This window comes from Trypanosoma grayi, assembly GCF_000691245.1.
Source record: "Trypanosoma grayi strain ANR4 Tgr_95_V1, whole genome shotgun sequence".
Lineage (NCBI taxonomy): Eukaryota > Euglenozoa > Kinetoplastea > Trypanosomatida > Trypanosomatidae > Trypanosoma > Trypanosoma grayi.
In genome coordinates, this window is record NW_008825714.1 from 19,106 (window position 1) to 32,343 (window position 13,238).

Genomic DNA, 13,238 nt, shown 5'->3' on the forward strand with positions numbered 1-13,238 from the left:
CGAAGGTTGAGATATACGTTTCATCGATCAGTGGCGATTGCCGTTGACAACAGGAGCAAAAGAGAGAGCGCGTTGTGTGAATACGGCGAAATGCGTCGTACGGTGACTGATGAAACGCCCAAGCGGGAAAAGCGTCAGAACGTCGTGTTCACGCCTGAATCCGACGGCTTAGCTCTTGTTTCGGGAACCTCACGCTCGTCACGCTCACCAACAACGAGCACCAACTCTCAGAGGATGTCGGTTTTGCGACACATCTCGATGGTCGAGGCGTCTCGGCACCGACTTTCCATTAGGAAGTCAGCAGCATTTCCCATGCAGCAGACGGCACCGAAGCCGTTTCTTGCATGCTGCGCAGACATCACGCGGCACGGAAGGGACTGGAACGCGGAGTTCCAGTTGGCGTGGGAGATGGAGGACAACACCATTTCACAGGCCGAGAGCCGCATGGAGGCTCTTCGCCGCGTCGAGGAGGAATTTGTGGCGGAGGCCGTGTACACTGTAAGGCAGATCGTCACGCTTGATGACGACGGGCCACGGGAGCTGCCCAAGTTCCTGCAGTGCTATCGCGTCGACAACATCTTCTTCCGTGTTTTACCGGACAGTCGTTCTGGGCGTAACTATGTGGCGTCGCTCCGCGGTGTACTGCAGAGTCGAACCCGTCTGATGACTGTGCCGCTCTCATGTATGCTATTCTACCGGGGAATGCCGGTGCTGGCGCAGGCCCTCGTCCCGATGCCACGGCAACCCACCCGGCTTTACGGCGCGGATTCTACAAACGATAAGGAAGTGGAGGCGGAAATTGTTCAGATGGCCAAGGCGCTGAATATTCCCTTTCCGGACGGTACTCTCGAAGTTTATGAAGGACTGGATGGCCGGTACTACTTGACAAACTCAAACTCAACGTTGACACCGCTTTTTTTTGACGATACCATCATGAAACGTCAAGAGATGCTTCGTTCATGTAGTAATGTGACGGATGGACACGACGATACCATGGCATTGCTAGACAATTCTGAGGTTCTGGACGCCGTTGTGCAGGCTTGTATGGACAGCGAGTCCCGCACAGTAGGCGATTGCCTCAGGAGTGTCTGTGAACACTTGCATGCGTTCGGTGTGAACATGTGTTTGTTGAAACAAGTGGTTCAGAAGATCACTAGGGCAGGCCGATACGATAAGGCAACAGTTTCTCAGGTGAGGGAGTTGCTGTTTGTAGAAATGCTTTCTCGGTCGGTAAAACAAGAGTTTTATTTGGAGGTTCAGGGGAAACGCGTCGCGTACGATGATGAAGTTTTGAGTGCGACGCTCTCTAAACATATGGGTGAAGCATTTGCGAATGTGGACGTGTTCCAGAGTCGATTCTTAGAGGTTGTAGCCAAAAAGTATGGAGTCATTGACGAAGATGATGATATTATACATGGACTTACAGTGGTGCGAGCAAAGCGTAAGGCAGAAATTGTGGCGCGTATCTGTGCATTGCTTGGTGTAACCATTGAAAAGACGACCGGCCACCTTTCAAGGATGAAGTGGCATGTAAATGTGAATGCACGCGTCCTTCCATCATTAATAAACCCCGGACATGTACGCAATCTGGCTGGAAAGTACCGCACCATCATCACACAGGACAGCCATCGATACGCCTTCTGTCTGCCAGTGCGCTGGAAGGTTGCGTGCTGGGAGGGGCGCTACGAGGAGGCGCTTGACCTCGTCCATGAGACTGCTATGGCGCATCGCGAGCAATGTGGTGAAGAGGCTATAGTTCCTCTCTACTCACGACGGAGTGTGTGCGAGGTCTGCTTTGCGACCATGCAGAAGGAATGTATTGCCGAGGGAAGAAGCTTGTTCCCTGGTGTGATGCGTGGGTTCGAGGAACTGACTTGCCCAATGACGCAGGGCCGCCGCCACATTGAGTACGGCTTCTGGCTCCTGCGCGTTGCACTGGTGTATCAGCCTGACGACCTTGTTACATACCGCAGTTGTGTAGAAGAGGCTGTGGAACACTTCTACAGTGCCATTGAAAAGCTTCCATCTTATCTCAAGAGTGAACATGGCTCATGGCTGCACCTTCAACCATACAAGGGGCTTTTGCAATGTAAACGATTGCTGCCGTCGTGCTCTGTGAACACCAGAGAGCTCGTGGAGCGCTCCATCGAGTTAGGTAGTATTGGCTGGGCATCTGATTTCTTCATGCTGTATTTGTGGGATTTGAGCTTGCAACTCGAGGCGGAAGGTCGTTACGAAGATGCGATGCGTGTTCTACTAACAGCCATCACAGTGAGTAAGAGAAAGCCTACTGTTTCATTTGACCTGCCCACACTTTTGATGGATGCCGCACACATATACCGCTCATGGGACCAGGACAAGTTTTCTGAACACTGTATGACGCTAATGCGTGAGGCAGCTGAAAAGGCTGGTGAGCTCTTTGGGGTGCGTAGTAGGGAATTCGGTGTCGTGGTAAATAACAAGGGTGCGATTGAAATTGAGCTCAATCGTTTGAAGGAGGCAGCAGAGTCATTGAAGAAGGCGGGCTACGCCTTCACTGAGGCTGGTGTGCCACATGATGACCCGGACTACAAGGCATACCTTGAAAACCTTGTTTTCCTTGAGCAACGTCTTACAGCACGGCCGATTTTACGACGAGGGTTCTTGCGTCGCTATCCATTTCTCGCAAGCCGTTCAGGGGACTTTCCCTTCAGTGACGTGAGACCGCTTGAGGATGAGGTCTTTGTTGGCCTGGCACACCAGCGGGCACGGATGCCAGACAACACGGCGGACGCAAAACGGGTGGAGCAGATGATGAAGGAGAGGTTGTGGGAGTTACACCGTTTCATTCAGGATGGTGATGTATTGAAGCGGCATCCATTCTTGCCGGCCATGAATCACAAAATACCTACCGCGAGTCTGGGGCTTGATGACGACATCATTTTCACAGATCTTGTAAGTAAACTACAGTGCAGCACAGACAGCGCAGAGTCAAGAGCATTAGAGCATAACATTCGCGGGTATGTCGCCAAAAAAGCAGAGGATGTGGCGTTACAGCGGGCGTACATGGATCGCCATGAGCAGGAGTTCAACGACACACACGGGGAGTACGTGAACCTGATGCTCCCTATTCCATGGCTGTACGTCCTCGAGGACGATCGGTTCAACGCCTTGTGTGATCAGCTGCAGAAATACATAAACTCGCAGGCCAATGAAGCACAGATTCTGGATACCCAACAGCAAATTGCGCGCTGTGTGGAGGAGATTGAAGATGAGACGCAAGAATGGAGAGGGGAACTCTCACAGTGGCTGTTGCCTTCCAAACTCTACCTCGTCTCCGCAAAGGACCTCGTTGAGGACATGCACTTGCACGACCTGCTTCGCGTACGTCGACTGGCTGACCCTGGTAGTGATATGACTATGGAACAAATGGACGACCTCCTGCGTGACAAACTCACAGCTTTGTGGGAGCGTGCCTACATGTCTCGCTTGTGCCTTGCTGTTGATGACGAGGAGCTCCACCAAGAGTTTCCATTTCTTCCAGAGATGCCGCACCATCAGCGTCTCTCAATGCTCATGGTGTTCGAGGACCCGACTGTGTCTAGCTTGGTTGCGCAGCTGCGCGTGCGAGACGCTGATAGTCGCATGCAATCGGAGATGGTGGCGGCGGTTAATTCTCTTGCGGCGCGCCGACGGGATGCGAAGGAGCTGAAGAAGTGGTATTACGACATCGAAAGCGTTATCACAGGAGCCATTTGCCTCGAGGATCTCCCAAAGGTGCGCGACGATTACTACGTGGGCCTGTGGCAGCGCAGAAATATCTTAAAGGCGGACCACGACGAAGAATCCCCGCTTATGTTGCTGCTGACACGTCGGATGGAGCAGCGAATCATCCAGATGAACTCGTGGATGCGCAAGGTGAGCGCCAATGGTTACCGGCGGCGACTGCACCTTGAGGCAAAGTACCCTTTCCTTCCACGTCGTCACCAGGGCTACACATTGGATGCACTTGATATCGAGGTGGACGAGGAGTTCGTGTCTATTGTTGTGCAACGGCAGCGGCTTCTCGCTTCACAGGATGCGAAACCAGGGGAAATTGACCGCCTCAGCCGGCGTGCCGGCAAGCGGGTGGGAAAGATCGCCGCTCACCGCCTCAGGCAGGCGGAACTGTACAAGAAGCATTACCCGTTCCTCCCCACCCGACTAGAGGGGGTTGAGACGTGCACTATCCGTTTGGAGGATAATGAAATCTTCGCACAGAAGGCGGCGTACTACGCCCGACTCCGGGCTTCTGGCAGTGGCGACACTGGGGTACGGTGCCGGCGACTGGCAAGGGAAATGGAGAACGTCGCAATCGCAACAGCTCGTGAAATCAGTGTCCGCAACTGGCGCAACTCGATAGAGAGCGAGGATCTGCATGAGCGATACCCGTTTCTCCCGGAGGAGCCGGCACGTGACATTCTCCTCGGCGACGTGCGGCCGGTAGAGCAACCGGAGTTCCGCGCGCTCTCCAACGAGCTTGACGTGCTGCGCCGGGACCCGCTGCGCAACGCCGCTGCCATCCGCGCGACGGAGGAGAAGCTGTCCGCACTGGTGGTGCGACTTGCCGAAGAGAAGGCGGCGGCGACCGAGGCGGCACACGAACAGTACCCCTTTCTGCCAAGGCGTGTGCTTGGCGTTCGTCTCGGCGACCTCCCGCTAAAAGAGGATGAGCTCTTTATGACTGCTGCTAGTGAAGATGGGAAGGGCAAGGAGTCACATCTCATTGCGAGAGCGGTTCAGTTGGCCGTGTCCCACAACCTGAACGATGCGCAGCTGGCAGACAATGACGATACCGTACTCGCTGAGCACCCATACCTGGTGTATACGTCGCGCAAATGCTTCCCGTTACGACATCTTCCTTTGCAAGACGACGCGCTATTTAATGAGCGCCTTGATGAGTATGACGAACTTATGAAACTCTCTTCTTTTGAAGAGGACGCTGCATCTACCCTCCGATACCTTTTGGCGTGCCGTGCTGATGAGCTTGCATTGAGGGAGATTGAGAAGATCGAGCGAATAAAGCAGACTTTTGTTGCCCTGCAGCCACTATCGTTGGAGGATCTTTGCCACCTACAGGATCGGCGAGAGTTTCAGAACTACGGTGACGACGTTGCCAGCAACGTTTCACCGATCATGTTGGAGGATGCAAAACGAAGTCTCAAGGATGTGCGGGAGGATCGTGCTGCTAAGGTGCGTGAGGTGGATGCGCTTCGGAAAACGTACCCTATGCTTGGCCGCGACATCCACCCCGGCATCCTTGAGCACCCCGCCATTGCGAAGCTGGTGGGCGATCACGAGGAGCTCATGGACGACGTGGAAGGAAATGCGGGTGAGCTGCATAAACTCGAGGAGGAAATTGCGCGGCAAGCAGGGGAGTATAAGACGCAACTTAAGTCAGACCAAAACGCCCTTGAGCGGTCCCGCAGCCCAAAATCAATGCCGCATGTAGAGGCAGCCGTTGTCAGCATCGAGGAAGATATTCTTGACGACGAGTACTACCAGCAGCTAACTGCTCAGGTCAGCGAGATTGAAGCAAAACAGGACCCGGCAGATGCGCCACTTCTGGGGCGCCTTCACGCACAGATTGAGGGGCGAAAGAGCCAATTACAACACGATGCCGACCGGCAGAACGCGCAAATCAAAAAACAGACAGCGCGAACAGCAGAACGATACCCGTTCCTCAAAGATCAGTATCATGGGATTCCTACTACAGCTCTTAACCTTGAAGAGGATGATGAAATGCAGAGATTGGAGCAGGACAGAGAAACGCGTGATTCTCAGCAGGCAGGGAGCCCAACCCAGGTCGAAAAGGCTATGAGAGAGCGTGCGCAGGAAATAGCGCTGGCGCTGCGCGTAGAGGAGAAGGCGCTCATGGCCACCCTGCCATTCCTTGGGCGCTCTGTGAAAGGGATCCCGCTACGCGAGTTGGGCCTCCTGACGGATCCGAACTTTGCGGAGTTGGCCTCACGGTATGCGGAGGTGGTGTCGAGCGGCGACGCAGCGGAGCGGTCGCGTCTAGAGCAGGAGCTGCGCGACCAGGCTGGGCGCATAGCGCGTGAGGTGCGGACTGCCAGACGGCGTGACGGCGTTCGGAATGAGGATCTGCATGAGCGATACCCGTTTCTCCCGGAGGAGCCGGCACGTGGCATTCTCCTCGGCGACGTGCGGCCGGTGCAGCGGCCGGAGTTCCGCGCGCTCTCCAACGAGCTTGACGTGCTGCGCCGGGACCCGCTGCGCAACGCCGCTGCCATCCGCGCGACGGAGGAGAAGCTGTCCGCACTGGTGGTGCGACTTGCCGAAGAGAAGGCGGCGGCGACCGAGGCGGCACACGAACAGTACCCCTTTCTGCCAAGGCGTGTGCTTGGCGTTCGTCTCGGCGACCTCCCGCTAGAGGAGGACAACCTGTTCTCGCAGCTGGCACGCCGTCGCGAGCGCCAGATGAAGAACCCGAGGACTGCGAAGGACGCCCGTGCGACGGAGGCTGAGATGGCGCAGCGCGCGGAGGCGCTGGCTCGCGAGGCGAAACTTGTGGATACGTTCCGTGGCGACGGGAATGAGTACGTGCGCGCGCGTAACCCATTCCTTCTGTACGAAGACCGCAAGTGCATACTCCTGAGCGAGATACCACTCTCGGGTGACCACGCGTACCAGCAGCTGTTCCGCGACCGCCTCGAAGCGCTGGAGGACGTGGAGGCAAATGCACCGCGTATCGCGAAGCTGGAGGTGTCGCTGTGTGCCCGGGCAGATGAGCTGGCGCTTGGCCAGTGCGAGAAGGATTCTCTGCTGAAGGAATACCCATTCCTTGTGTTCCACAATGTCCCTGGCTGGATTAATGAGCTGCTGCAAGACGAGGAGTTCCGGAAGCTGCGCGACCGCTACGACGAACTGCGCCGAGACCCACAGAAGAACGCGAAGGAGCTCCGTGAGCTGGAGGATGCAATGAATGACCGATGCGAAGCCCTTGCACAGGCACTGCGGACTGCTGAGGGGGCTGAGGCCGCGGAGCAAGAGAAGCTGCGGATAAAGTTTCCTATGTGTCCTGATGTTCCTGCAACCATTACGGCTGATTCTGAGTTTGTGAAATTAACAACTAGACGTGCAAGTTTGCTTGATGATGCTGCAGCACACGCGAAGTCTATTGCAATGCTGGATGCTGGTACAATTCGGCGGGCTTCGTTGCTGTCGTTGTCCTTGGAGGAGAGCAATATTGAGTCTTATCAGGAGTCTGAGGTAATTTCCTTCAATGTGCGTGTTAAGCGTCATGTCGTGCGGCGGCGAAGGACGAGATTTCCTACTCATGTGGATCGGGATTTAATGGATGCTCTTGCTGGACATACTACTGGAGAGGGGGAAGAGGATCCTCAGCGAGAGACAGATGACTCCCATGCGGAAGAGGATGTGGTGACTGCTGGAGAAGCCTTGCCGGCACATGCCTTGGCTTCGCTTGTCGTGGTAGATGATGACGAGGCCAGGGAAAGGGGGGTTTTGGCCTCACAAGAGGCAACAGAGCGCCACGAATCGGTTGTGGGAGCTGCGATGGAGTGTGAGGCGACATACCGAGACACAGTCTCGCGGGAGGAGCCTATAACCCGTTCAGTTCTGTTGTTGACGGAGTTAGAAGAACGCGAGGCTATAGAGCGAGATGACATCGAAAAAGACTGCAGGCTCTGCGAGGAGAATATGGGCAGTGAAATGGCTGCTGATGAGAGACGCCTGGCCGAAGAGGCTTTTATCCTCCATGCCAAAGAGGCGATGGAGGCAGCTATTGTTGATGCCGTCAATGGTGAAGCAGCTGATCGAGAGGAGCTACTGCGCACAGCATATGGAGAACGCTGTGCTCTTGAAGTTGCACAACTCCAGGCAGAAGAAGGCTTTGACCGTCGACACATTGCACAGGAGGAGACTACAGAGGCTCAGGAATTGACCCTTGCCCAATCTCACATTCAAGCAGAAGTTGCCAGACAAGCCGCTGAGTCTCAGCTAAGGCAACTACAGACCCATATGGACGAGGCAGAGGCGCAGGGCAGAATGAACGTGGCAAATAACGAAGATGTGGAAAGACAGCGCTTGGTCGCTGAAGCAGTAAACAACACGAAAACCATCGCCTATGTGCAGCTGCTAAATCAGTTTTACACGGACGAAGGGCAACAGAGACACACGGTTGAGGCTACTGAGGTGGGGGAAATTGCAATACTGGCGAACTGTAAAATTGTGGAGCGTGAAGTACTTCTTCGACAGTTCATCGAGCATGATGCCGATGCTGCATTTGATAGCACGAAGACAGCCTGCGACGAGTGCTTACATCGCTTGACTGCGCAGGAGGAGGCAGTAAGAAATGTGCTGAGTGCCGAAGAGGACGAGCGGGCCCGTATCATGAATGAGGAGATCCGTGACCGTGACTGCATGGAGGCCAATAGGAAGGAAGAGGGCAGCGCGATTGAGCGCGCCTGGAAGGCCATGGAAGAGGACTGCCGGCTTGCACGGGACATGGAGTCGAAAGGGCGTGACCGTGTCGTGGCCGTTGAAGAAGAGGAAAGGAGGGCCCTTCAGCGGCAGATGCATGCAGCACTAGCCTTGAGTGCGGCTGTGACAGCCTTGGTAACCGCTGAAGGGGCTGCACGTCGCTCTGTTGTGGATAGCGAGGGCAATGATAGGTCGGGCTTCTCTGAGCTGTGCAACGAGTCGGTGGTTCGGGCAAAGCGCATCCAAGAAGAGAGAGAAGATATGGAAAAGAGGAGACTGCACAAACAACGCGGAGAGGACGCAGCTACATTGATCAAGAGTGTTGCGTGCGGCTATAGAGTAAGGCGGCGCCTGGGGAATCGCTACTGTAACCGGAAGGCACACGAATACAAAAATGCGATGGCAAACACGTTGCGCATGGAGTTTGCTGCCAGAAATGCTGTCCTCGACGACGAAAAAGTAGAACGTCAACAGCTTGCGGATACAGAGAATCGCCTCTTAGCTCTCAGCCGAAAAAACCTTGGCAAAACACTGGCTGAATTAGAGAAGGAGGAAGATGATACACGCCACCAGCTGATTGATGACAGCATGTTTCAACTTGGTCAACTCCAACGCGCCTCCCGAAAGCTCCTTGCAAAGCAGCAGGATCAGACCCCGTCGTTAAACAAACTCAAAGAGTTTGAGGACCGTGAAGACATGATGCACCACTCAGTTGAGGAGCCCTTCGCGAAGGAGAAGCCTAGCGCGCACGTCAACGACTATATCAACGACACAGATGATGATGATGATGATGATGATGATGCGCCGATAGAGAGTGGAAAGTACAAGGGATATGCTCTGGATCCCATAGGTACCTTCTTGTTACAATATGAGCGTGACCTGCGGCGCTTTCGAGCCTCCCTTGAGAAGAACAGACAGACTGTGGCGGCGGAGCATGACTTGTTGAAGAAGTCTCGCGATAATGCCACACAGGAGATGGTGCACGGTGGTTCTGGGGCTTTGTGGATTCCGACCCGACCATTGCCTTTGTCTGACCTTGTACGCGGACCATCTGCCCAGTACCGTCGCGGCCGAATTGCTGATGCAAGGGGGCAGCGACCCTCTTCAAGAATAACGGACGCTGATGGAAGAGCCGTGACGCCAAGTGATGCGCCGCCCTTTGAAGGCTTCGTGAAACAAGGCCGTCCATTTTGACATGTACCATTGTTTCTAGCATATACACGTTGAACACGTCGGTCGGCTGCGAACGTGCCTGTCCACATGTTTGTAGTGACCTACGGTTTATTGTTGTAGTTTGCCTTCCGTCGGCGGGGATGAATATTTAGCAATGTTTTATTTACGATCCCCATCAGACAGATGAAATACAGTCCAATTAAATGCTCTTTGGGCTTTCACTGTGGTTCTCTTGTGCCTCTTGGCATATCAAAATAATGGTAATAATAATAATAGTATGTACCAAACTTTTTTTGTGAAATTTCTTTTTTACTCTCTCTAGGCCCCAATAAAGGAACTAGGTGGGCGCTTATGAATGTCGGACTCTCTCTTCAGGTACTCCAAGGTGTGCCCGCGATGTCGCTGGGGTTCATGATATTTAAATGATCATGACGTGAGTTGCATGGGGATTTGATGTCGTGCCTGCCATATCGAGGGTGATAGCTTCTGCTTCTGTGTGGTTACCTATGCGTACCAGAGGAGGGTGAAGGTTTGCAGGTTGCGAGGCTATTTATGTACTATACAGGAAGTGGTGTGTTCTTCCAGGGAGGCGACCTCACGCAGGAAGCAAATAGGGAGATGACCAAATGAGCTGCGTAAAATGACACCACTCAGACATTTTTTTTGTTTTCAGGGGCTTTTGGTGCGAAGGGGCGATAGGAAGAGGCTAATAAAGCTTCTAGTGACTTTCTTTCTGCCTCTTTGGGTTATTCCTTTTGTTATTACGTTCTATCTCATGTAGGGAAAGCGCGTGGAAAGTGAATTCTTTTTTTTCGTTTGCTGCTCTACCCGACCCATTGATGCCTGACTTCTTTATGGCGGGGCCCTGCAATTGAAAGATGCCAATGATTGCTCATTCGTAGCTAAATCGCGCCGGAGGCAACGTATTATAGAACCAGTGGGTCGGTCTGTGCCCAGATTCATTTAGAACTGCTTATGGTTTGGGTGTCAGTTTCTTACAACTTTTTTCCGCCCCTTCGTGGGTATCTAGAAGTAAAAGGGACTCAGATCACAGTTAAGCAAAGTCTTTCTCTTATAGCGGAGTGAACCCCTTTCTTCTCCCTTATTGCTTTTCCTCAGAAGGCGCGTTTTTGCTCGAATGCCACAAGATGCGGACGCTGCCATAAAAGTTCTCCTCCTTGGGGATAGTGGAGTGGGGAAGTCCTCACTTATGCTCTCCTTTGCTTCAGGAACTTTCGACCCTGACATCAGCTCGACTATAGGTATTGACTTCAAGGTGAAGACTGTGGAGGTTGTTGATTCGGACGGTACAAGGAAGAACGTTAATCTGCATCTCTGGGACACAGCGGGGCAGGAACGCTTCCGGACTTTGACAAGCTCGTACTACCGTGGAGCTCATGCTGTTGTGCTGGTGTACGACGTGAATGAACCGCAGACTTTCCATGGTCTCCAAAGGTGGATCGAGGAAGCAGACGCCTTTTGCCGAGTAGATGGTGATGATGAGGCGGTGTATTTGCTCATTGGGAACAAGATTGACAAGTGTGGCCGAGGAGAAGGTACTGAAGGTGAGGCGTCCTCTTTAATGGCTCTACCAAAAGAACAGGCTCAGCAACTTGCACAGAGACGCCGCATGCTATTAGCATTTACATCAGCCAAGACGCGAGCAGGTGTCCAACAGGCATTTGACGAGCTTGCGCGGTCAGTGTACGACAAAAAGAAAATGAAGAGCGGTGACGATCACGCATCTGGGCTCAATTTCAACAAGCCACAACGCCCCCCCACTCGCGGCACATGTTGCTAAAGATCTTGAAATGCGAAACTGGATTTCACGAGGCTTGGCGTTCCAAGACCTTTTCAAAAGCACCACCATTGGAAGAAGCAATGAAGGAGTGGGAACTGATCGCATGAGAGTTTTAACACTCTTTCTTTTCGAAGTGTGGGCAATGAATGATACACTGAAGGAGTTCTTTAATGACACGACATCAATCCTGTTGCAGAACTTAGGGAGAACGGCTGAGCGGTTGTGTGTGTGTGTGTGTGTGTGTGTGGGCGGGGGTGCTTTTGCATCATCCACAAATTAATTCTGGCAAAACTGTACACGCTATGTTTGGCCTCTCCCACAAATGTTTTATTCCTTCTTTTTTTAAAAACAGTTCATCGCGCTCGGAAGAGAGCTACAGGGCGATGCTGTTATACTGTCAGAGGAGATTCTGTGCTTTGAGGGTCTTCATAACCAAATTACAGGGACCTTGATCTGCATTTGTTGCTGGGATCACAATTAGGCGTATATCATGGTAGCTAAGAGTAACGGGTGCCTGTAGATTTCGGTGGAACTCATAGGGTGATAACCATTGTTTTCTGAGGTCACCTGAAAGCCTGGCAACAATAGTCACAGCCGCAGCACGACGAACTGTCTTAACGATATACTGTGCGGGTCTCCCGCTCGCAGCAATGGACATTTTTGTTTCTATTTGCGACATACGTCTCCAAGTGTTCAACGGGATGGTATCCAACGATGACGCCCTCTCCTCTGTATATGTGTGAGAGGTGGAGAGGGAAAGAGAGTACCCACGTCAATGCATAGTGATGAATGTACGAAGAGTAATTAGGCGTATTGGTGGGGGGGATTTAAATTGAGGGTGTGTGTGGGTGATTGGTGCTGGTGAGGCTTAGCGTGAACAGAGGGTTAGATTTAGTGCTCTTCCCCCTCGTGAAGGACACTTCCATGGGTAGTAGGAATGAGTGCCAGCAATCTCACGGTGTAGGCACTCTTGGGAAGGTGTTTGTGGGGGATGAGAAACATGGATCAAGTTGCATCTGCGGACTGCCCGTCAGGATACTCCCTCTGCTGTGCTGCCTACTCTACAACGTGCAGAATAAGGCTGAATTAACAGCAATGCTGGAGGTGACTGTGGATGTGGCACGCAACCTGTATTTTTTTCTCTTCCGGATTTGGGCTGCTACTACTGCAGAGGTAATTTGTGGGCTTAAGAGGTGGGTGGATGTAAACCAAAAAAACACACTGGATGCGCATTGCTGGCTGCGGATGCGACATGACGACTGTTGGGCATCATTGGCTGATGGTGCACCACTCATGGGAGGCGAGCAGCACCGAAAAAGGAGAGAAAAGGTTGCTGGNGCAATGCTGGAGGTGACTGTGGATGTGGCACGCAACCTGTATTTTTTTCTCTTCCGGATTTGGGCTGCTACTACTGCAGAGGTAATTTCTGGGTTGAAGAGGTTGATGGAAGTCAACCTCAAAAAACACTGGATGGCTATTGCTCGCTGTGTGTCCGACATGACGACTGTTGGGCATCATTGGCTGATGGTGCACCACTCATGGGAGGCGAGCAGCACCGAAAAAGGAGAGAAAAGGTTGCTGGGGATGGTGGGTGACTCTTTGTTGTGCCTTATGGTCTTTGAGGTGGTGCGAAGTGATGCAGTAAAAAGAGATAATGAGCAGGTATGTGAAGCACTTGTTTGGCAGGGGCAATGCATTGTTGTGAGTTGCTCTCGGTGTCTCCTGGTGTGCGGAGTCGCAGGGATCCAATGCTCAATTTATGGTTGCTTGGGGGGTTCTG

At 53.0% G+C, this 13,238-nt stretch overlaps 3 protein-coding genes across 3 annotated transcripts; all 3 read left to right on the forward strand.

The window, feature by feature from the left end:
* Positions 1 to 90: 90 nt before the first annotated feature.
* On the forward strand, positions 91 to 9,678 carry DQ04_00951090 (hypothetical protein; the record flags this gene model as incomplete). The annotated part of the gene is made up of 1 exon (XM_009309968.1): positions 91 to 9,678. The coding sequence occupies one exon, from the start codon at positions 91 to 93 to the stop codon at positions 9,676 to 9,678; it is 9,588 nt and encodes a 3,195-aa protein (XP_009308243.1).
* Positions 9,679 to 10,795: 1,117 nt separating this feature from the next.
* On the forward strand, positions 10,796 to 11,458 carry DQ04_00951100 (small GTP-binding protein Rab18; the record flags this gene model as incomplete). Its single annotated transcript, XM_009309969.1, has 1 exon — positions 10,796 to 11,458. The coding sequence occupies one exon, from the start codon at positions 10,796 to 10,798 to the stop codon at positions 11,456 to 11,458; it is 663 nt and encodes a 220-aa protein (XP_009308244.1).
* Positions 11,459 to 12,382: 924 nt separating this feature from the next.
* On the forward strand, positions 12,383 to 13,238 carry DQ04_00951110 (hypothetical protein; the record flags this gene model as incomplete). Its single annotated transcript, XM_009309970.1, has 1 exon — positions 12,383 to 13,238. A coding segment is annotated over one exon (856 nt), but the record flags the coding sequence as incomplete, so codon positions are not given.